Raw genomic sequence first — 23,641 nt, 5'->3', positions numbered from 1 at the left:
ATTTTTGTTTTTTTGTTTTAAATTAACTTAAATAGTTATTAATCTAACCACTTAAACTTAAAAAAAAGTTGGCGGACATATAATATAAGTATAATTTATGTGTAATAATGTATAATTATATATAATTAGTGTGTAATTTGTGTATACTAGTTAAGAAAAATAAATGTTAAAAAAAAACTATTAGTGGCAAGTATCGAGAGAAAAAAATCTAAGAAGTTATAGTAACTAAAAACCAACTGGGCAGAGAATAATAAAAGGAAGAGATAATCCAGTGGCCACAACATTTTCCGCGTGTATATTATGAAGCGCGTACATAGGCAAATGAATGCAGTCTGGCCACAGCCACACACACTGCCAAATTCTTCTCTCCTCCCTCCTTTTACTTCCTTTAAATATCCCCCTTTCCTTCACCGTCATTACCCCATTTTTTCCCCCAGAGAATCAAACGATCTATATACTTACGTATCCTATATAGAAAGAGAAAGTTGAGGAAGTAGAAGAAGAAATTTTGTAGAGAGAGAGAGAGAGAGAGAGAGAGAGAATTTTGGAAATGGCAGGAAGAGTAGATCTGGACGGAAATCCAATAAACCCATTTACGATATGTATGATTGGTGCCGGAGGCTTTATTGGCTCGCATTTATGTGAGAAGCTAATGTCGGAGACGCCGCATAAGGTGCTCGCCGTCGACGTTTACAATGACAAGATCAAGCATCTTCTCGAACCGGCTACGCTCACCTGGGCTGATCGCATTCAGTTCCACCGCATCAACATCAAGAACGATTCTCGTCTTGAAGGCCTTATCAAGATGGCAGATCTGGTAATTTTACTCATTTTTGCTTCTCATTATATGAATAATGGATCTTCGCTTTGTGAATATGAAATTGTGTTGCTTGCGAAATTCTTAGATTCATATTTTGTTTTATTAATATCCTTGCGAGATATTAAAACGTATTATTCTGAATTAAATATTTGATTACTCATTTAATTGGAGATCTTATTGGATCTGAACTTCATCATTCTCGTGCTTCTTTAGAGAAGTTTCACAGATTTCTCAAAAAGCTTGTATGTTCTTGAATATATTGTTTAATCTTATCCTTGGATTATTTTATACTAATTTTAGTATGATCTTGCTTTAATTATGGACTACTTTATGCACCGACACATTTTCCTCCAATTTTTAAATGTTGATCCGCTCAATTTTTTGACTGGTGCTGACTTTTTGGCTTTTCTTGTGATGCAGACCATCAATCTTGCTGCAATATGCACTCCAGCGGATTACAACACTCGTCCACTTGACACTATTTACAGCAACTTCATTGATGCTCTTCCAGTGGTAGGCATCTCTCATTTTTTAACTTCACTTTTGCCTTTTTGGGGGGCTCATATTTTGCTATGCAGTTGGTTGTTATTGGAAATGAATCCAGTTGAGATATAGACAATTTTGATCCTGGTGATTATTTAGAGTGTGAAGTTGATGTGAATTGATTAATACAGGTGAAGTACTGCTCAGAAAATGGAAAGCGTCTTATTCACTTTTCCACCTGTGAAGTTTATGGGAAAACGATAGGTGCTTTTTTACCCAAGGACAGCCCATTGCGGCAGGTGAGACTTCACTAACAACTTATTTTGTACCATATTTAATGCAACACCTAAGGTGAAACTCGCTTTGTTGTTTTATAAATGTCAATTAATTTTCACTATGTTGTTTGGTATTTGTATAACATACTTGTACTGCCCCCTTGTATCCCATGTTTAAGTTGCTTTGTTCCATAATTTTTCTAGGTAGATTTAACTTATTCTATAAAGATCTTGGACTTGTGGTTTTATTTTGTCTTTTCCTCCATGCTGCTTCTCCATATCCCCACCTGAAAAAGAAAAGCAGTGTAATTAAGAAGTTAAGGGAGTTTTTGATATTAAAGATTTGTGTAGATTTGTGTGCTTGTATATTTAAAATCATCTCTGATACACAGTCCTTGGTAGTTGTGAAGTTGGTAATTGCTAAGCGATTTACAAGGACAGACAATGTGCTTTTTTTTGTATGTTGCATGGATCATCATGCAGATTGAATCTAAATGGATGAGGAATCATTCAGTCTTGTGCACCCCACGACATGCTTAACTTTTGTTGTAGAATCATGGATGATCTAATACTCATTTATTGTTTTCTGATACTCACATTTTTGGAGATGTTTTAAATCTTTCTTCTGATTATCTATTAGGATCCTGCTTACTATGTGCTTAAGGAAGATGCCTCCCCTTGCATTTTTGGCTCTATTGAGAAGCAGAGGTGGTCATATGCCTGTGCAAAGCAATTGATTGAGAGGTTGATATATGGTATGTGATGTTTTGCCTGGTTGGCTGTCTTAAAACTTGAATATTCTCTAGTAAAATTCTTATGCATATTATTTTGCAGCTGAGGGTGCTGAGAATGGCTTAGAATTCACAATTGTAAGGCCGTTCAATTGGATTGGTCCCAGGATGGATTTCATACCTGGCATTGATGGTCCAAGTGAGGGTGTTCCAAGAGTGTTAGCTTGCTTTAGTAATGTATGAATGATTTGTATTTCTGATTTATTTGTATTGAATTTAAACTTACATATATTCTTGTATCTCACTTTCTATTATTTCATTTTCCCTCTCTTTTTCAGAACCTTTTAAGACGTGAGCCACTGAAACTAGTCGACGGTGGGGAATCACAGAGAACTTTTATATATATCAAGGATGCTATTGAAGCTGTTCTCTTGATGATTGTGAGTTTGACCTCTATCCTCTTTCATTTGAATTTTTCAGGTGTGTAAATATATATATGCTGATTCACTTTTTTCTCTATCAGGAAAATCCTGCAAGGGCAAATGGCCATATTTTTAATGTGGGCAATCCTAACAATGAAGTTACTGTGCGGCAGCTTGCTGAAATGATGACTCAGGTGAATTGAGTGATTGCCTTTTTTGTTTTCCCTCAACTTTTCTTGCTGTGGGGCTTTGTTTTAGTTCTACATCTCAGTACAGCATCTGCCCACCGTCTATGTTTCTCAGCACCTTTTCTTTCATAACAGGTTTATTCGAAGGTGAGTGGAGAATCTTCTCTTGAAACGCCCACCATTGATGTAAGTTCGAAAGAATTTTATGGAGAGGGGTATGATGACAGTGACAAGAGAATTCCAGATATGACTATAATCAACAAACAGCTTGGTATGTATGTGTTTTCTCATCTACTGATTAATTCAGACATTCTGCAGGTCAAGAATAATCTGATATTTTGATTGTTGTGTGACCAGGCTGGAACCCAAAGACATCCTTATGGGACTTGCTTGAATCCACACTCACCTACCAACACAGGACATATGCTGAGGCTATCAAGCAGGCCATGTCAAAGACAACTGCAAATTGAGGGAAGGCGGAGGAGAGTTCTCTAGGATGTGCTGCTTGTCTGCAGGTCTTTCAATTTCTTTAAAGAATCTACCAAGTGAAGCTTGTTGGTTCAGTTCTCATACACGTAACTTCTTTTTGCCTCTCACGTTTTGAAAATCTATAATAGCTGACGGTGTAAGCATCATGTATCCTATCTTGTGAGTTGTGACAGTAGTCATTAGTAAATTGTGTCATAGGTTGATGTAATATCACTGGAGACTTGTCAACAACAGTTATCAGGCACTAAATGAAGGAAAGCCTGTAATGTCCTTTTAATATTTTGTTATCATTCATTCTATTCTTCTGTATGAAAGCTTCTTGTATCATTTTTTAGACCTGCTGCCGGGGCTCCGATATTTTCCGGTTGTCATTTGTTCATCTATTAGATTGTCCTTTTTTCTTCAAGCTGTTTGGAATATACTGGTAGTTTGTTTGCAAGTGAGATGAATGGACATTTAGGTTGTACCTGGAACATTGGAGTGATCTTGTAATCTGGATGTTCTGTCATTTGGTCTGTCCGAAGTGCTTATGTGTATATGGGCTTTCCTTTTGATATGCTGCACTGTGATTTCTCTGATTTGGGCTATTCTCTTGTGGTATTTTGCTTGTAGCAAAAGATTTTACACCAAATGCGAGTTACTTTACGGGTAACTTAATGATTTAGCAAACCTTTGGTAAAGCGGTTGAAGTGTCACTCTGCTCTAAGAGAGCAAAGATCTCGGAGCTCATTTACTATGGTCTTGATACGTTAAGTGGATTAGCCGTCAATCTTGGTTCCCAAATTCTCTCTGAACCTGGGCGGCCTTAGGGTGGTTTTCGTTACTGATTCTTTAGGAACAAACCGGCAGGTGATGAGAAACATAGATTTGTTTTGAACTAATACTCACATATTTTTAAAGGATAGTTAAATTCGATTTATGGTCAAAACCAGACATTCCTTATTACAACACTTGGAGAAGCCAAAGCTTCCCGTCCCCACAGGTTTTCAATGAATGGGTTTCATCAGTAAATGACACACGGAAGTATTCTAGCACTGCTCTTTGTTGCTTACCGATAGTTGCTGTTGTTGGATTAAGTCTTCGTTTACCTATGTCTTTACTTGCTCACTCACGTTGGGCCATATCCCGATTCGGCCAAGCCAATGATTGGCTTAAAAATTGTTTGGATTAAGACTTGCTTCCCTTATTAAAATATTATCTGACGTGTAAAATACAACAGCACCCGTGGCCTAATGGATAAGGCGTCTGACTTCTAATCAGGCGATTGTGGGTTCGAGTCTAACACGAAGTATTTTCGAGTCAATTTTTATTGTTCACAGTTTACTTAGCCGCAAGTTACCATCTGATATGACCGTTAGCGCATTACTTTTATGTTGATATTCTCCCTACTTGTGTGTGCTTGCAAATCTCTTCTATAATAAATAAAATAATGTAGAAATCATCTCCTACCTTATTTTAAAAAAGATATTAAAATAAATATATGCACTAGAAATCTCTTTCCCTTTTTATTTTCAAATTGAGGTTCCCAATAATTTATAGATTTTAAGTACAAATTTTCTTGATAATTTTTCTACTTCTTCGATTAGCAAAGTTTAATTTCGAACTCTTAATGTAATTTATCAGACTCATAAAAGCAAGAATAAAGTATAGAATATTTTTTGAGTGTTCTTTTGTGATTTAGCGTCTTCACTAGTGATATGTCTCAGAAAAATAAATCAAATATCATACTTGTTAACACAAAAGGCTCAAACTACTGTTAAACTTTTAAACACCAATATTTAAATTTGAATATGCATGTCTAAGGCTTTCAATCATTAGAAGTTCAATATTAAAAATAACTTCACAATAGCAAGCATAAAATTACATCCTCAAATAGTTTTTAAAAAATTAGTCTCAATATTAGTGATTGTTTATTCGGGCTCAAACGAACTAGTGTGTGTCTCAGACTCTTGGTATAACCAACTACAACAACAACAACCCAGTAAAATTTCATTAATGAGGTCTGGGGAGGGTAGTGTATACGCAGACCTTACCCCTACCCCGAAGGAGTAGAGAGATTGTTTCCGAAAGACCCTCGGCTCAAAAAACAAAAAGACAAAAGGACAAAAAGGAGACAATATTAGTATCACAACAGCAATCATAGGAAAAATAGGAACACCATGAAATCTAGAAGAAAGAGGCAAAGCAAAGGGAGACAATATTAGTATCTCCACAACAATCATAAGAAAAATAAGAACACCATGAAATCTAGAAGAAAGATGCAAATCAAAAGCGATAGCTAGTAAATAGGACCTGCACTAAAAAACGAAATAGTAAGACACAACATTGTCACTAGCTATCTTAGACAAAAATCCTACATGGCTAGTCCCACGATAATACGAAGTAAGGCACGACTCAACTATCTCCTAACATATAGTCCTAATACTCGACCTCCACATCTTTTTATCAAGTGTCATGTCCTCGGAAATCTGGAGCCTCACCATATCCTGCATGATCACCTCTCCCCAATACTTCTTAGGCCGCCCTTTACCTCTTATTGTGCCTTCCACAACCAGTCGCTCACACCTCCGTACTGAGCATCTGGGCTTCTCCTCTGAACATGTCCGAATCATCTAAGCCTCGCTTTCCGTATCTTGTCATCAATGGGAGCCACGTGCACCTTCTCCCGAATATCATCATTCCTAATCTTATCTATCATAGTGTGCCCACACATCCACCGCAACATCCTCATTTCTGCTACTTTCATCCTATGGATATGTGAGTTTTTAACGGGCCAACACTCAGCCCCATACATCATGACTGGTCTAACCACTGCTTTATAGAACTTACCTTTGAGCATCGGTGGCACTCTCTTGTCACACAGGACTCCAGATGCTAACCTCCACTTCATCCATCCTACCCCAATACGGTGGGTGATATCCTCGTCGATCTCCCCTCCCCCTGGATAACCGAACCAAGGTACTTGAAGCTGCCTCTACTCGGGATGACCTGCGAATCAAGCCTCACATCCACACCCACTTCCCCTGGCTCAGCGCTGAACTTACACTCCAGGTATTCCGTCTTCGTCCTACTCAGTTTGAAACCCTTAGACTCAAGAGCCTATCTCCAAACCTCCAGTCTCTCGTTAACACCTGCTCGCGACTCATCAATCAGAACTATGTCATCGGCGAATAGCATGCACTATGGTACATCCCCTTGAATATGGTGTGTTAACGCGTCCATCACCAGGGCGAATAAGAACGGACTGAGCGCAGAACCTTGGTGTAATCTCACTACGACCGAAAAATGCTCAGAGCCGCCTCCTACTGTCCTAACCCGAATCTTAGCCCATCATACATGTCCTTAATCGCGGTATAACTAACTGATTAAACAAATACACGAACTTCAATTGTTATGGACGTTTATGATTTGATAAATACATGCAAAGTTGTGCCGACTGCCTTGTGCAACCATGTTACGGGGAAATCAAATTTATAAAAGAAGTCCTACTTTATTTTTTATGAATAAGCTCATCATTTTATTTTCTGATCTTTAATGATTAAAGACAATATTAGAATCACACCCAAAGGAAGCATTCAGAGGAATAACAGACATAAAATATAATGATGCCAGCTAAAGACTACTTGGAGAAAAGAATAATCATGACACACATCTTTTCTACAATCGTATATACTCCTTTTTTACTTTTCTTTTTAAACTTAATTTGGCACCTTCCACTACAAATATTGCGACGAGATCCAACTACCACATGCTGCTACTTTTATTAGAGGCACAGGCGCCCATTTTAAACTTTGAAGGTTCTTCATAGCGACCGATATATGTTAGAGATTAAGGGTGTCAAGTGAGTAGGACCGGGTTTTACGGGCCCGGTCCCTAAATAAACAGGTTAAATGGTCTCGGGCTAAACGTATTTTTTGTATGAACCGGTCCAGGGCCATTAACTCATGGTCCCGTGCTAAACGGGCTGGACCCGCGGTCCAAGCTGGCTGAATGGGCACAACAGCTAAGCAATATTTTTTTAAAAAATTAAATACAACTTAAAGACAAAAAGATGTTAAAAAAATGACAATGCCTTGTAATTTTATTATAGAATTGTGATCTAATTTTTTAATTCAAGATCAATTTCCTCACCATCATTTCAATCAATAGTATAATAATTGTTATAATAGAGAGCATTCATTAATTCATGGTTTACAAATTCACCAGGTGTAATATTATGACAAAATTCAGTGTCGCTAAATTGTAATAAACTATTATTGGTATCAAAAATAGCAGATGTAAGACAGCTACAGGGTTTGGATTGGGGAGCCGGGGGCAGGGGAGGAGGAACAACAAGAGTCACTAGATTCGTCAGTCTTGGATTTTCCCTTATTCTTACTTTTACCAAAAATATTTCTTACGGAAGACATCTTAATTAATCAAGTAATAGCAACTAAATAAAACAAGCAAAACTATAATGTTAAGACTTAAGAGTTGGAATGAGTTTACCGAATTGACGAACAACTTGTTGAAAATTGATTATCGTTGATTCAATTCACCAACTTCATAATTTTTTCACAAATTGTAACAACACCAATAGTTTTTGACTATTTTTTGGAATAAAGTAAGCAATAGTAGCAACCTCACAATTTTTTCACTATTTTTTTTGATAAAGTAAACAACTGTAGCAAGTATATAAGAAAATTAGAGAAATATTTTGATAGATTGATATTGATTTCGCAAGAAAAATGAAAGAATAAGGGGGTATTTATATTAGAAAATAGAAAAAAGTGTAATATTAAAAAGTTTGGGATTAAAAAATAGTTGGGGAAGGTTAAATGACTATTTTTAAAACACCCAACGACTATTTTTTAAACACCCAGCGGTTACTTTTTCAAAAGCCAAACGACTCTTTTTAAAAAATATATCCGTTGGGCCCACCAATGGACCAGTCCGATCCCGATCCCTTGGCGGGTCAAACGGTTCCCTGCTAAAAACCGGCCAACTAGACCGGCACGAGCCCATCTCTCGCGGGTCAAACGGTCCCAGTCCGTTTAGCCCACTTAACCCGCGGTCTCGGACCGACCCAGTTGCTAGCCTTAGTTGAGATAGTTGGAGAGCTTATTATTCTCAACTTGAATTAAAAGATTTTAATCAAATATATCTATTTATAGTAAATTCTAATATGTTTTCACAGAGAAATACGTTACAACTGTATCTGACAACGCTTTGCAACTTTTTTCAAAGTATATATGTGTAATTACTACTACTTATCTATACTGTATTAAAAGTACGAAGGCCCTTAGCGAAATGTCGTTCACCTTTTTTATCCTTAAAAATACAATTCACACTGGATAGAATAGTCATTTTATTAATTTTTTAATATTTAGTATTTTGAAATAAACTACACTTTATTTATTATAATAGAAAAAATCTCAATATTTAGGACATTTAAATCAACAAAATTTTTCCTTTTATAATTCAAAATCCTAATATTTAGGACCAAATATAAAAACTAATTTTGACGTTAAACTACGTTTTAGGAATTCAAATTTTCAATGTTTTAATATCTAATCACTAAACATTATATTTGTATTCAAGACATTAAAGTCAAAAAATGAAGAACTGCTATTACTTTTTAATTTGAAGGAAAAAAAATACTATATTGGTTCTTCCATATTTGTTTTTTTGATCCAGTACTATTGATTATTCTAAAAGTAAAGTTAGACAGGGAATTAGAGTTAAAATAAGCCAATATACAATTAATATGAAGGATTAATTTCTACTCATTCTGTCTCAAATTATTTATTATAATGTCTAAAAATAGATGCTTCAATTATTATTATTTTAGAAGTTTAAGATAAAATTAATTATTTTTTCTATTTTATCCTTAGTAGTAATTATTCTTGAAGATGGAGATGACACATAAATAAAATAAATGTTCAATAAAGAGAGATTATATTAAAGACATAAATAAGGGTAAATAGTCAAAAAATTATTCTAATTAATTTTTTCTTTAAAGACGTGTAAAAGAGAAATACGACAAATAATTTAAGACGACGAAAATATTTATTAGTAATCAAGACTCAAAAATTAGTAATCAAGACTCGAGAACCTTTAAATAGGTAGAAAGATAATGAATTATTAGTGTTATGAAATATTTAGTTTAACAACAAAAACATAAATCCAACCAAATAAATAATTGGTCAATGTCAAAAATCTCATCAATTGGTAAATATTACAATTACAGATTATTAGTAGAAAAGTTGCAGTAATCAATAAAGTCACAAAGTTTACTAGAAAAATTAATTAAGTTTTGGTTGGTGGAATTGTATTTTCCAAAAGCCGAAGGCAGCAAATTTTATTAGTATTTGTCCTAAAAAAATAGAAAAGAACAATTTTAACTCACAAAATTAAAACTCTGTATTAAAATTATTCAAAGTCGCAAGCCGATCTATAATTTTCTAAATACAAGAGGACTAAAAACAAATAACATTGGATCTTTGATTAATATTAATTACTAAATATATATTGTTTTCGTCAACAACTAAAAAATATACTTGAATCAATCTCTCTCTCTCTATATATCGATCTTTTTTAAAAGAAAAATGTGTTATGTAAATTGAAATAGAGGAAATAATATTTATATAAATTTTTAAAAATTTAACACTCACCGGTATATATACACGCGCAAAACGCGTATCCTAAAGCTAGTTTTTTTTTAAAACTCTACATATATTTAATATGCCGATGCCACTTAAAAGTAAAATAGAATAGATGGAGTATCAACTTAGATGAAGTATCAATTTAGAACATGAAGTAAAATGTTAAGACACCCTAGATTCATATTCATCTATAAAATGGAATTATGAGCGCATCACGTTTACAAAAATCTTAGGTATGCCACTTGCAGCAGCAGTTTTTGAAATTAAAATTTTAAATGTCTCGTAGGAGATAACAGAAAATTACAGCTTGTGCGGCTCAATATATCCAAGCGTGTTTCGGGTCAAGAAGAAGACCCGAAAACCTACCCCACAATGGGGCATTTTTATATATACTCACTTTGGGATCACTATTGAAGTTATATCCGTATTGTTAAAAAATTTGCAACGTTTACCCGCTCGAATCTGAAATAGTTCAATCTCTTCGTTGCAACTTCAGAAATCAAATCTGAAGTTATTCTATCTTTCAAATGCAACTTCAAAAATTCGAATCTTAAGTAGTTTAATCTATTGAATGCAACTACAGATTTCGAATTTTAAGTTCTGAAACATAAAGTTGTTCTTTAAATTTTAATAATCCAATACACGATTCAATACGCAAATTTACTTCACATGAGAAACATAACTTTCAAATATCATAAATAACAAATCTCAATCATTAAATTGTCAAAACAACAACAATTTTAACAAACCCATCTTGCAATTAAGAAGAAGAAACTCTAACTCATTTAGCAAAAAAAAAAAAAAAAAACTTTAAACACAAAGAAGAAGAAAACAGCAATAAAGAAGAATAGAAAAATATTATGTATCTAAAGTTATTCAAGTATCAGTTAAATTATTTTTTGAAAAAATGAGTACAAATTGTAGTAAAAAAACTGGCTGCCATGCTGAAAATTTTACCCCCACAATATTCAAAAACTTGGGTCCACCGTTAACATTGACATGTCACATGACCAACAGTGCGCAATTAATTCTCATAAATTGAATTGAAAGATAAAGAAGGGAGAACAAAATCATTTTGTTTTTTCCAAATAAATTAAAATCAGAAATTCAAATGAAACAAACGGAAACGGAAATGGAAATGGAAATGGAAATGATGCTTCTGTGTATCGTCAAATTAAACTAAACTAAAAAGTCGTCTTCCTCCGCTGCCCTGACGGCTTTTCCAAATTTCTCAGTCCACCTTCTACCCCCCACCCCACCCCACCCCCACTCCCCACCATATATCCACATATATGTATATTAATATTGTATGTAAAGGAGAGGCAAGAAATTTATACGTATATTTAGGTGAATTGTGAGGCTCGATCTTGTAGGAGAAGATCTCTCTTTGCTAGGGATCTAGTAATATAGTTAAAGCCTCTCTCTCTTGGGGTTGGATCTGATGGCGTTATCGGGGATGAGAGGTTTGTCAGTGTTCATAAGCGACATTCGAAATTGCCAGAACAAAGAGGCAGAGCGTCTTCGTGTTGATAAAGAGCTTGGCAATGTTCGTACTCGCTTCAAAAACGAAAAGGTCCCTACTTTCTCTACATATATGAATATCCTCGCTATTTTATTCTTGTGTAAATGTATGCGATGCGTTTTCCTTTGTGTTTATTGCGTAATTGCAATATTGGGGTTTATTTTGATTTAATCTTCAGTTGAAATGTTATTAGATTCTTTACTACTATGAGCTATGCTAGGTCCTTTTGTTTGATTTTGGGCTTAGGTTAAACTGCTTGGGAACGGGGTATTATAGAGGTATCTGCTAGTTAAGTAGAAGCCGTATGCACTTATTGAATTCATTCTTGTGTTTTAACAATATAAGTATTCCACGAAAGACTTGAATGCATAGTAAGAAATCATTAAGATTGATCCAGTTTTGAATTTACTAGATACTTAGTTACTATTTGCTTGTTAGGTAAAGAATGCCCGATTTAGGCTAGTTAAGATAGCAGTGTGAAGGTCTAGGTCAGAAAAAGATATATCTTTTATATTTTCTAGTGGATGATATTGAACTGAGATGATTTCATTAGCCTGAATAACAATTAGAGTTGTGAGGAGTCACTTTGTGGTGATTGTGAAACTTGAACAATTCTGTGGTAAATGCAGGTGTCGACTGTTCCTATCTAAATGTGGATCCATATATCCACGTGACAGTTGTTAACTTTTGAAATGGTTCTTGGTGATGTATCTGTTCAAGCCCTGAAGAACTGTGCCCTAACATTATTAGATTGACTAAGGCGGAAAAGGAAGAAACAAAAGACTGCTTGTTTATATAAACTAGAGTGATAGCCGAATTCCTTACGTGTTATCATGTAAAGCATAGAAGTTCGAAACAAACTCTAGGTATAAGCTGTAGAACTATCCGAGTTCGTAGAGATGATGTTCTATTAAAATGCTACATAGTTAAGGACTTTGAAGTAGCATCTATAACAGTTATTGTCTACTGAGGGTGCAGTGATCCTGCAATTGTTAAGCCTTTACAAGAATATTCTGTAAGGTAAAAGGGATATGAGCAGGGTCGCTTTACAACCAGAATATTATCGAGTTCTTTCCACCATATTGTTGATACAAGGTAATGCTCTAACTAGGGTCCCATAGTTTGTTAAGATGCATGATAATATGCATTCATCTTCTGAGTACTGAGGATGCTGTACTAACAAAAAAAATCTATTGAGGTTTCTGCAGGTTTCTTGCATATGTAAGGTATTGAACTTAGATCCTATGTATTCAAAGTTGGACATTGAACTAGCGGAAAAACAAAGAAAGATGTAGGATTAAATTTTCAATGAAGATATCTCAAATGCTTTTTTCATTGAGGTGCTATTCAAAGGAGGGGAAGGAGTTAACTATATGACATTTTTGTGAACATTGGATTGACTCCAAATGCTCTCTCTCTCTCTCTCAAAATGATGAAACATCTCATCTTGCCTCTTTTTTGCTTGTTCAATCAAAGGGGATGTTATAGACGAAGGGAGGAGGAAAAGAGAGATATTTTCAAGCTATTGTTGGTGACACTACTTATGGCGATTAATCAACCAGAAGGGGCAAAAATTAGATAAGAAGGAGTTTAGATGCCTTTGTTCATATTTGTTTGATACTCTCCTAAATAAATAGTGGAATTGGTGCACATAGTCAGATATATACAAGGCAAATGCATTAGTGAAATTGTAATACTCGAATATTCTTTAGTGAATAACTGGGACCAGATGGCGGATGCTCCATCATAGTGTTTCCTTACTTTGTTGCTTATTTAATTTCTGTGTTTCTTGATCTGTCTATATAGCTTGGGTAGAGCTGCCTTGGCTGTAAAATTTAATCTGCTTCAACCATGGGGATGAGTTTATACTAATATTTTTTTGCAACAGGGGTTGACACCTTATGAAAAGAAGAAATATGTCTGGAAAATGCTTTACATTTATATGCTTGGTTATGATGTGGATTTTGGTCACATGGAAGCTGTATCTCTGATATCTGCTCCAAAGTATCCCGAGAAGCAGGTACGTCCTCGTTCTTCTTTTCATTCAATCACATGGATAAGTAATCACCTAGGAATTATGGTAACTTAAGGTAATACTATTTATCGGTTATCAAAAAAATAAGGTACTCCTATTTCTTTCTAGAAGTTGATATCTATATTTTCAGCTGTACTTTCTCTTAAAACTATTGAAACCACAGCTTTATAGAAATAGTTGGAGAATGTTATTGTGTGATGCATCTTTTTTGTACTTGGTGATCTTCATACACACATACTTGTTCAAGATGGAGGTGGTGCACGTTCTAGTCTTCCCTGTGCTGCAGCTTCTATTTTGTGTAAATATTTGAAGCAAGGACTTAAAGGTTTGACTGATTGCTTTTTTGTGTTTTGCAGGTTGGGTACATAGTCACATCATGTTTGCTCAATGAGAACCACGATTTTTTGAGATTAGCAATTAATACAGTACGCAATGACATAATAGGCCGCAACGAGACTTTCCAGTGTCTAGCATTGACTTTGGTACGGGTTGCAGATGTTTTGTTGCTCTTCACTTGCATATGTGCAAATCTTGTGTTGTTATTTGCTTTTCCTGGAAAGGAATTTTTTGCCTGCAATGTAATGCAGCTTTGGTTTTTTTTTTTTTTTTTCCATATATTTCAAATTTTAATTGTTCATGTATATACGCAGGTTGGAAATATTGGGGGAAGGGAATTTGCTGAATCTCTGGCACCTGATGTTCAGAAGTTACTAGTAAGTGATACTTGCAGCATTGAGCTTGTGAGTTTAAAATTGAGGTTGACTCTTTTTTTCCCTTCTTTTTGTGCTGCAAGATATCAAGCAGTTGCAGGCCACTTGTGAGGAAGAAGGCTGCCCTATGTCTCCTGCGTCTTTTTAGGAAAAATCCTGACGTCGTGAATGTTGATGGCTGGTATGTGTAATTATGTATTTGAATGGTTTATGGAATGACTTCATTCGTGTTTCAGCGGTTGGAGTTTCCTCATATTTCAGGTCAGATAGGATGGCACAACTACTAGATGAACGGGATTTTGGTGTTTTGACATCTTCCACGAGCCTTCTAGTTGCATTAGTGGCTAGTAACCATGAAGCATATTGGAGTTGTCTTCCAAAATGTGTTAAAGTGTTGGAAAGGCTTGCCAGGAACCAAGATATTCCACAAGAATATACGTACTATGGGATCCCATCTCCCTGGCTTCAGGTTTGTTTACTCTTTACTGTTGAATTTACCGAACCGAGTTTTGTCTGCGGATAAAACTGCATATTTTGCCGATGAACCTTGAAACACACATATGCTTTCCAATTGGATTATAGTCAATATATGCACATCAGTGCATGGCGTTAAAAATTGGGTGAGTGGGTAGGCTGATCCTTAAAATGATAAATTTGATGTACCGACGCCAGTAACTTAACAACAGGATGGTGATCTCTGCTCACATATCATCTTTAATTTTTTTGATTTTGATCTCAGGTGAAGACTATGCGGGCTCTTCAATATTTTCCGACTATTGAAGATCCGAGCACTAGAAGATCGTTGTTTGAGGTATTCTCACGTGTAAAAGATGCTCGTTTACTGCAAACATATCATTTATTTGTACATGCCAGAAAAAAAGAATCTGGAGTAAAATCCCAAAACTCATTTCATTTTCATTCAATTAGGTTTTGCAACGGATATTGATGGGAACTGATGTGGTGAAAAATGTGAACAAAAACAATGCGTCACATGCAGTCCTATTTGAAGCCCTTGCTCTTGTAAGTTTCTAATTGTAACAGGTCGTTCTTCTTGCGTGTTCTTGAGATACAGTCTCATGCTTTCTATGAAGTTCAGTGCTAATGGCTATGGAATCTGACATTTAGTAACTTAGTTCTTTATGGAGAACAGTTTTCATCAAATCAAGTGCCTGGTGATTATAAATTCTAGAGTCATGTTTTCTTGGAAAGCATTCTGATTTCTGACAAATTGCTAAATCAATATTTGGCAGCTCAGTGACCTGAAACGTTCTCAATGAATTTATGTGCATTCTTTTTATTCTTGCCACTCTGATAGCTACTCCTTTATCAAAAGCCGCTGCTTGTTCATCAAGAAATTCGCAACTCTTAACCCTTTGGGAACATTATGTGCTAAGACATGCTATTCTGCGTTATTCAGATTTTCAAAACTTGATCTGCTGTTTTAAATTCTTCTCTGCCCCTGCTTTCTCGTAAGACTTGAGGGCTAAATTCTAGTTTCTTTACTGCAGGTCATGCATCTTGATGCCGAAAAGGAAATGATGTCTCAGTGTGTTGCGTTGCTTGGGAAATTCATTGCAGTCCGTGAGCCAAATATTCGTTATCTTGGCTTGGTAAGTGGTAGCAGCATACAAGCTATGGATGAGGTCTCTTAGTCCATCGGTGGCACTGTGTAACGTGTTGGTCCTATATATGCCAAATTTTTGACAAACTAATTTGTGAATAACTCCAGTTAACAGCATGCCGCCTAGACAATTCTGATTTCCTTATATTATTATTGCTGAAATGCAGGAGAATATGACTCGGATGTTGATGGTCACTGATGTACAGGACATTATCAAAAGACATCAAGCTCAGATTATTACCTCACTGAAGGATCCTGATATCAGGTAGATTTTGAGTCTTGTTTTTCCCCTATCTTCTGCCCCAAATCTTTGGTGGTTTTCAAAATATGAATTAATCAGTTCTCAGTTCCAAATAAGGAAGGCGGACCCTTGTAACTGGTAAAGTTGCTGCCATGTGACCAGGAGGTCACGGGTTTGAGCCGTGGAAACAGCCTCTTGCAAAAATGCAGGGTAAGACTGCGTACAATAGACCCTTGTGGTCCGGGACCTTCCCGGACCCCGCTCATAGCGGGAGCTTAGTGCACCGGGCTGCCCTTTTTTTTTTTTTTCCAGTTCCAAATAAGTTGGAGTTGGCTTTATGAATCTCTTTATTTTGTTTGGTTTTCTGAAAAATATAATTAAGTAAAATGTACTTGGCATGGCAACAAAAACCCTTTTGGAAATTGATCACTTAAAGAAATTTAGTTGGTTATCGTTGCTTATCAATTGTCTGATAAGACATCTGGAGTCTTATTTGATTGTCTGCAGTGTTCTTTTTTCAAATTGGTTTCCCTTTTTTTTTTGTTACTTTGAAACTCAGTCTAGCACCATTCAGTCTATCACCATTCAGTCTATCACCATTCAGTCTATCACATGTTCACACTAATCAGAGAATTCAATTGCTTCCTTTACTGATTTTAACTACTCCTTACAGTATTAGGAGACGTGCACTTGATTTACTATATGGCATGTGCGATGTTTCTAATGCAAAAGACATCGTAGAAGAATTATTACAGGTATATTACCACCTGACTGTGGGTGGTTATCTTCAATTTGTTTTTCCGAATTTTGCTTTTCAATGCTATTTTATGTTGAACAAGGTAAAGAAGACTACACAACTAACTTTATGTGTTTTCAGTATCTCAGTACAGCAGAGTTTGTGATGCGTGAAGAACTGTCACTTAAAATAGCAATTCTCGCGGAGAAGTTTGCTCCTGATCTCTCATGGTATGAAATTGATATGCAACGTGAAACGCACATTGTTGTCATGTATTATGTATCATGAAAACTGTTAGTGCGTCACAAAATGATGTATACCTGTGTCAATGTAGGGTATGTTGTTTAATGGCTACAGCTAGTGAATATGATGTATAACCTTATAGATGGACAAGGTGCAAAATAAACTGGGTCTAGGCCTTCCCCGTTGACAGGCCTAGGGTAGTTCTACTACTTGAAACACGTAAACTGATGTTCATGAGTTGCCAATCTACTTCTTCGATTCTCAATGTAACAATCACATGTATTGCATCTCTGCTCCCATGTTGATTGATTGAATTCCTGCATGTGAAAATGGTGCTCGCAGTAAGCAATCTATTAAATCAGAAGTGCCTTATGTTGGGAGAGGTTATGAGAGAAGACGTGATTTATATTTTGGAAATGAGACGTTTGATTCACCTTTTCAAAAAGAAAACGAGACATCAGATTTCTTATCGACTAAATGAAAATGCACTTTTCTTGAACTATATATGAATATATAATTACCTAATTTCACCTTACCTTCTTTTTTTAAGGCTGTCAAATTTTATAAATCTTGTCTTCTTAGTCCTTCAGTTTAATCATTAACGGGAACCTTCCCAGGGAATTTTTCTAGTCAATCGAGATATATCAAATTGGAATAGAAGTTTGAAATCACACTTCAAAAATTGTTTTATGCAAAATCTCGTGTTTTTATCTTTGCATATTCATAACTCTGATTCTAGCGCCTTTACTGTTTTAAAGCACTCAAGATCTAGATGTCCCCGAGAACTGTTTCCTTGTTGCTCTACGAATGTGATGACATCTAAGAGTGTACTCATGGTTCACATGCAGGTATGTCGATGTCATCCTTCAATTAATTGACAAAGCCGGCGATTTTGTCAGTGATGACATTTGGTTCCGCGTAGTGCAGTTTGTTACGAACAATGAAGATCTTCAGGTAACTATAGCTGTCCTTCCATTGCTGCAATGTGGTCTCAGCTTCTTTATTGGTGGAATTCAGTCTACTCTATGCCTTATTTCCAAACCTCTTTCCTCAGCCTTATGCAGCTTTGAAAGCCAGAGAATATCTTGATAAGCCTGCCATTCATGAAACAATGGTCAAGGTGCGTTCTTTTGCTATAATATCTACACCCTGTTAGTGTTAATGCAAAAAATTATAAACCCTCTGTATGTTCTTGCTGCATAACTGCATTGTGGCTAGCCCAGTCATTTGATATACTGGACGCGCATGAGCTGTAAATAGGATATTAAGACTGCAGAAAAAAATGGAACTGCTGTTATATCTTTCTTTGCTTGTACATAGCTGCTGTGCACATCCAACCTCAAATAAGCCTTTGTATGTCTGCAGTGTTATCGTCAACTATGACATGAATGAAAATTATGGAAATCTAACAACTGGAAAAGAATTGTACTGAGGGATTAATCTAACTTTGGAATTTGTGCTTGCATATGCTTGATTGTATTTTGCTTTTACCTATTAGAGAAACACTCATGAGCTTCCAGTTCTGAATTTCTCAACATCTTATTTTATTTAACATTGGTATTGGCATATAACATACTCAAGGACAAATGATTAGAAGTAGTCTCCTATTACCTGAAGACACATGGAACGAGTAGTGAAAACCAAGTCTTGGATATCTGACTCCCAGGTGGAAGAATGGCTGAAGATGTTCCTTCCAAAAAATTTAGAGAGAGATTGACTTGAGATGTCTGTAACATTCCATTATACCACTGAAAACAACTTTGTTCTCTAGAATCTTCACCTTCTCCTTCCCTTCAAGAGAATTGTGTTGCACCTTGATCTAGTGCATACCTCATACCAGGAATAGGCTTGGTTCTTGAGGGTTCAAAAGTGAAGCGAGCCATGTCCTTATCAATTTTAGGTCCTGGTTTTGCACGCCTCTGTTTTACATGGACCTTCTATTGGTCCAAGATTGCAATCTCAAGCATATAGCACTTAAAGATAACGCTTGCATTGCCTTCTCACACTGACATGGGTTGACTTGTACTTTGTTCTTGGCTACTTTACCTAACCCTGTCATAGAGTTTTAACTGATTAAAAAAAAAAGTCTCATAGAGTTTTGCTGAGTGTTCAGTTTCTTTTCAAGTTTTACTGGTTAATTGCAATAGTGCAAACATAAGTTCCCAAATAGCAAAAATTCTTCTGCACAAGCTCCTATTTTACATTTTGATGTGTGGGCTGTCCTATCTCATGTCAATGATGGAAACAAAACATTATTGGGAAGCTAATGGAATATTTAATTTTGCTGTTGTATGATGGAGCAGGTAAGTGCATATATCCTTGGAGAATACAGCCATCTTCTTGCTAGAAGGCCAGGATGTAGTCCGAAGGAAATATTCAGCCTCATTCATGAGAAGCTTCCTACTGTTTCGTAAGGGCATTTTAACATTTGATCTCGTCTTTCCATCATTTCTTTTCTCATCTGTTATCTTATACCAGTTATATTGTTCAGGACTTCAACAATTCCAATTCTTCTTTCGACATACGCAAAAATTTTGATGCATACACAACCACCGGATCCGGAGCTACAGAATCAAATATGGACAATATTCAGAAAGTAAGTTTTTACAGTGTAGTAATCTATGCATCGTGTATATAGTTAATTGTGCCAAGATATCCAGATTAATTCAGCTAATGGATAGAACTGCACATATATCCTAGATATGAGAGCTGCATCGATGCTGAAATACAGCAACGGGCTGTGGAATACTTAGAGTTGAGTAAGAAAGGTGCAGCTTTAATGGATGTCTTAGCTGAAATGCCTAAGTTCCCTGAGCGACAGGTATTTAAGCAACTTTGCATTTGATTAATTATTATCTGCACTATATTTGCATAATTGACCTTTTGGTTTGAGGGCTGGTCTTCTTCTGCATCATTTGCCGTCTCAAGTGCACAGTATATCGTTTTGTTCTTTTCCTTTTTGATTTGAGTCACAAGTACTCTTTGGATGTAGTCCTCATTGATAAAAAAAGCAGAAGATACTGAGGCTGATACTGCTGAACAAAGTGCAATCAAGTTGCGCACACAACAGCAGACCTCTAATGCTCTAGTAGTAACAGACCAACGCCCTGCTAATGGTAGTCCACCAGTCAATCACCTTGGTTTAGTAAAGGTTCCAAGCATGACCAACGTGGTAAGATGTTTCCAGCACCATTATGCTGAACTTAAAATTGAGGATTAATTGCTTATTCTGTGAATATAAGACCGTAATTAACATTTACTGCATGGTCAGGATCGTAACTCAGCAGATCAAGGGGAGATTGAGCCGAATGGAACTTTGACCGTTGTGGATCCTCAACCTCCTTCAGCAACTTCACCTGATGTCCTGGGAGATCTTTTAGGTCCACTGGCTATTGAAGGCCCTCAACCTGCTGCTACCCAACCTGTCCATAATTTGGGCTCTGGTGTTGGCGTTGCTCCAAATGCAGAGGATGCGCTAGCACTTGCACCTGTTGAAGAACAGACTGCAACAGTCCAGGTATTGCTTAGTCCAACTTTGGTGAATATGATTTACCTTCTGGCTTTCATGTGATGACTTCTAATGTTCTGAAAGAAAGATGGTTCCCCTCTCCTTCTGTTTGGGGTTCCCATGGTCATTTTACTAAATTTAAAATAAGCTCTAAATAGGGGCATTTATTCCATGACCGCAAACATATGTTACTGGCCAGTGTAAGTTCTTTTAACTGATTCCAGCTAAAGTCTGATGTGATCACATTTCCAAAATCAGAGAGCTTGTTTTCCATTTATAATTTATTATGATTCTTCTGATCTTCTCTAGTTTCATGCTTCTGACCATCTTGTTTTACGATTCATGGTTGTAGCCAATAGGAAATATTGCAGAAAGGTTTCTTGCCTTGTGCCTCAAAGACAGCGGTATACTGTATGAGGATCCTTATATTCAGGTACTTACTCTTTTTCTAGTTTGTTTTTGCTGTCACTGGTGGACCTTTCGGCGCTTAGTTTAGTTTGTTGGCACAATTCCAGATTGGCATAAAAGCAGATTGGCGGGCACATCATGGACGACTTGTCCTCTTCTTGGGAAATAAGAATACGTCTCCACTTGTTTCGGTTCAGGCTCTGATATTGCCCCCGTCTCATATGAGATTGGAACTGTCACTAGTACCCGAGACAATTCCTCCTCGTGCACAGGTTAGGTTATTGTTGTGCTTTTGTTAGGAGTGGACTTCTTTCACTCTCTTCTTGTCAGTCTTCTTTCAACTTGTGATAACCTAGTGATATGAACTTCTGCAGGTTCAATGCCCTCTTGAAGCAGTCAACCTCCGTCCAAGTAGGGATGTGGCCGTCCTTGACTTCTCCTATAAGTTTGGGACGCATTTGGTATGAAACATTTATTTTCTATTCATCTATCCACAGTTCGTATAGTTATATGTGTATTGACCTTGTTGTGCATTTACAGGTCAATGTTAAACTTCGACTTCCTGCCATCTTGAATAAGTTTTTTCAGCCTATATCAATATCTGCGGAAGAGTTTTTTCCACAGTGGAGATCACTATCTGGGCCACCACTGAAGCTACAAGAAGTGGTATTTCATTTTATGTTCTTGCTTGGCTTAGGGAATATCACACCTATCTAACTGTATGGAAGAATTAAGAACGTTAATAGTAAAATCCTGGACTTCTTTCCACCTTGTATATGTATACGTAGCCTACATTGTAATCTCAACTACTATCTCAAACTTATTTGGCTACCATGCTCAGGTTAGAGGTATAAGACCAATGTCGCTTCCGGAAATGGCGAACTTGTTGAACAGTTTACGGTTGATGGTTTGTCCAGGGCTTGTAAGTTTTTTATCTTTTAGCTTTCTTCTAGTATGGCTCCGTCCATGTTGGATTTTGGGCTTCATAACTATTAAGTTGCACTTTCTGATTTCTTATTCAGGATCCAAATGCAAATAATTTGGTTGCTAGCACAACTTTCTACTCCGAGAGTACACGAGCCATGTTGTGTTTGGTAAGCTAGTAATCTTGTGGTTTTAGTGCCTTATTGATTTAATAGAATGTCCCGAATGGAAAATTGATTTAATTAAATATCATGACGTGTATGGTTTCAACGTAACTATTCATTGCCAATTTGGTATTTTTTTTTTGTCATTAAGTGGGAGAAATAATACAACTGTGGTATGCTGAGAATGTAGCAGAAGAGGAAATTGTACCTCACTCTATTTCATTTTTCATTATCTTTGTTCAAATGTTTTCTTTAGTTCTTTTTTAGGTGGGGGGTTGAATCTTGTAACTTTGACTGATTTAAAGCTACAATCTTACTAGGGGCTGCGGGTTTCCCTCTTAACCAAAAAAAAAAAAAAAAAAAAAATGAAGCTACAATCTTACAAATATTTACACTGGCCTGTTGTCATTTCCTTCTGATAGAGGTGGAAATTATTGTACCTTCCTAGGATTTCAGCATTAATAATGTATCATTTAGTTGAAACTACTAAACTGTGCAACTATTATCTAACATCTGTGGTTGAATTATACAGGTAAGAATAGAAACGGATCCAGCTGATAGAACTCAACTGCGTATGACAGTTGCTTCTGGAGATCCTACTCTGACATTCGAGTACGACTGAAATGTGATTTGTAATGTGACTTTTGGTGTTCATTACCAACTTATAGTTAACTTTTGAACTTCCTTCTCTCTATGCAGGTTGAAGGAGTTCATTAAGGAACAATTGGTTATTGTCCCTACAACTCCCGCGGCTGCTGGACCACCAGTGCCTCCCCAAACTCAGCCAACCCTTACACCTCCAGCAGAGTCAGACCCTGGGGCGCTGCTTGCTGGTTTGCTTTAAGTCGTTTTAATTTGAGGACGAATTTGTCCACGAACGACAGCTGTAAAATTTGTTTATATTGCACACTGACACGTCCCAAAAGGCAAGATGGACATTGAAAAACAGGATGCCGGGATGCCAGAGCTGGCGGAAGAGAGGGTGAGACTTCTGATTGGCATAGCACATCATTCGTTTTCTGGGACGTTGAGTTAGAGTTTTGAGATTCTTTTGCACAAATATCTTGTGCTTTCGTGAGGTCTACAGTTTTTAGGGTCTATTAGTTCTTTTCTTTCTTTCCCTCAAATTTTATATTTGCCTTTAGTCGGGCTTTACACGCTTGGTTTCTGTAGTATCAATAGCAGAGGATGATTGTAAGTGACGCATTGGTTTGTTCCTCCCTATGTATTTTAGTTTATTACGATTTTAATGAGGAAAAAGAAGAAATTTATCGTTGATTGAACTTCTTGCCCTGATGTGTTGAAGATGTATTAAAAGTTTTTTACATGATAACTCAACTATCTATCGTCGCTTGGGTTAAACCACGCAGTATTTTCATTTTGTTTGATCCAGATTTATGAATGGAAGTGCATTGGTAAAATATCCAATATATGGAAGTGGACCTTTTCAACAGTGTCTTAGCTTGGTGAAAGAAAT

At 36.3% G+C, this 23,641-nt stretch overlaps 2 protein-coding genes across 2 annotated transcripts; both read left to right on the top strand.

Moving 5' to 3' along the window:
• Positions 1-265: 265 nt before the first annotated feature.
• LOC107775473 (UDP-D-apiose/UDP-D-xylose synthase 2) lies at positions 266-3,687 on the top strand. The gene is made up of 9 exons (XM_016595208.2): positions 266-817; positions 1,241-1,333; positions 1,495-1,602; positions 2,219-2,333; positions 2,413-2,546; positions 2,648-2,749; positions 2,833-2,925; positions 3,055-3,190; positions 3,277-3,687. Exons 1-9 carry the CDS (start codon positions 551-553, stop codon positions 3,387-3,389), a joined length of 1,161 nt encoding a protein of 386 aa, XP_016450694.1. The 5' UTR covers positions 266-550; the 3' UTR covers positions 3,390-3,687.
• Positions 3,688-11,110: 7,423 nt separating this feature from the next.
• Positions 11,111-23,447, top strand: LOC107775474 (AP-2 complex subunit alpha-1). The gene is made up of 27 exons (XM_016595209.2): positions 11,111-11,625; positions 13,463-13,594; positions 13,966-14,091; positions 14,260-14,322; positions 14,403-14,500; positions 14,581-14,788; positions 15,059-15,130; positions 15,247-15,339; positions 15,828-15,929; positions 16,108-16,205; positions 16,855-16,936; positions 17,059-17,147; positions 18,009-18,114; positions 18,215-18,280; positions 19,464-19,570; positions 19,652-19,756; positions 19,861-19,981; positions 20,153-20,332; positions 20,432-20,677; positions 21,021-21,101; positions 21,184-21,348; positions 21,451-21,537; positions 21,617-21,742; positions 21,918-21,998; positions 22,099-22,170; positions 22,697-22,776; positions 22,864-23,447. The coding sequence occupies exons 1-27, from the start codon at positions 11,494-11,496 to the stop codon at positions 23,006-23,008; spliced, it is 3,063 nt and encodes a 1,020-aa protein (XP_016450695.1). The 5' UTR covers positions 11,111-11,493; the 3' UTR covers positions 23,009-23,447.
• The last annotated feature ends 194 nt before the right edge of the window (positions 23,448-23,641 follow it).

The sequence above is a fragment of the Nicotiana tabacum genome, chromosome 22 (assembly GCF_000715075.1).
Source record: "Nicotiana tabacum cultivar K326 chromosome 22, ASM71507v2, whole genome shotgun sequence".
NCBI classification, from domain to species: Eukaryota; Viridiplantae; Streptophyta; class Magnoliopsida; order Solanales; family Solanaceae; genus Nicotiana; species Nicotiana tabacum.
The sequence above is the reverse complement of the archived record's forward strand: the minus strand, read 5'-3'. Positions and strand labels throughout refer to the sequence as shown.

Excerpts from the sequence above, each read along its gene's own strand:
- LOC107775473 (XM_016595208.2), top strand. The coding sequence starts at position 551 with ATGGCAGGAAGAGTAGATCTGGACGGAAATCCAATAAACCCATTTACG. Across the intron at positions 818-1,240 it reads TTATCAAGATGGCAGATCTG|ACCATCAATCTTGCTGCAAT; the intron begins GTAATTTTACTC and ends CTTGTGATGCAG. Across the intron at positions 2,334-2,412 it reads GATTGAGAGGTTGATATATG|CTGAGGGTGCTGAGAATGGC; the intron begins GTATGTGATGTT and ends ATTATTTTGCAG.
- LOC107775474 (XM_016595209.2), top strand. The coding sequence starts at position 11,494 with ATGGCGTTATCGGGGATGAGAGGTTTGTCAGTGTTCATAAGCGACATT. Across the intron at positions 14,323-14,402 it reads CTGATGTTCAGAAGTTACTA|ATATCAAGCAGTTGCAGGCC; the intron begins GTAAGTGATACT and ends TTGTGCTGCAAG. Across the intron at positions 16,937-17,058 it reads TCGTAGAAGAATTATTACAG|TATCTCAGTACAGCAGAGTT; the intron begins GTATATTACCAC and ends ATGTGTTTTCAG.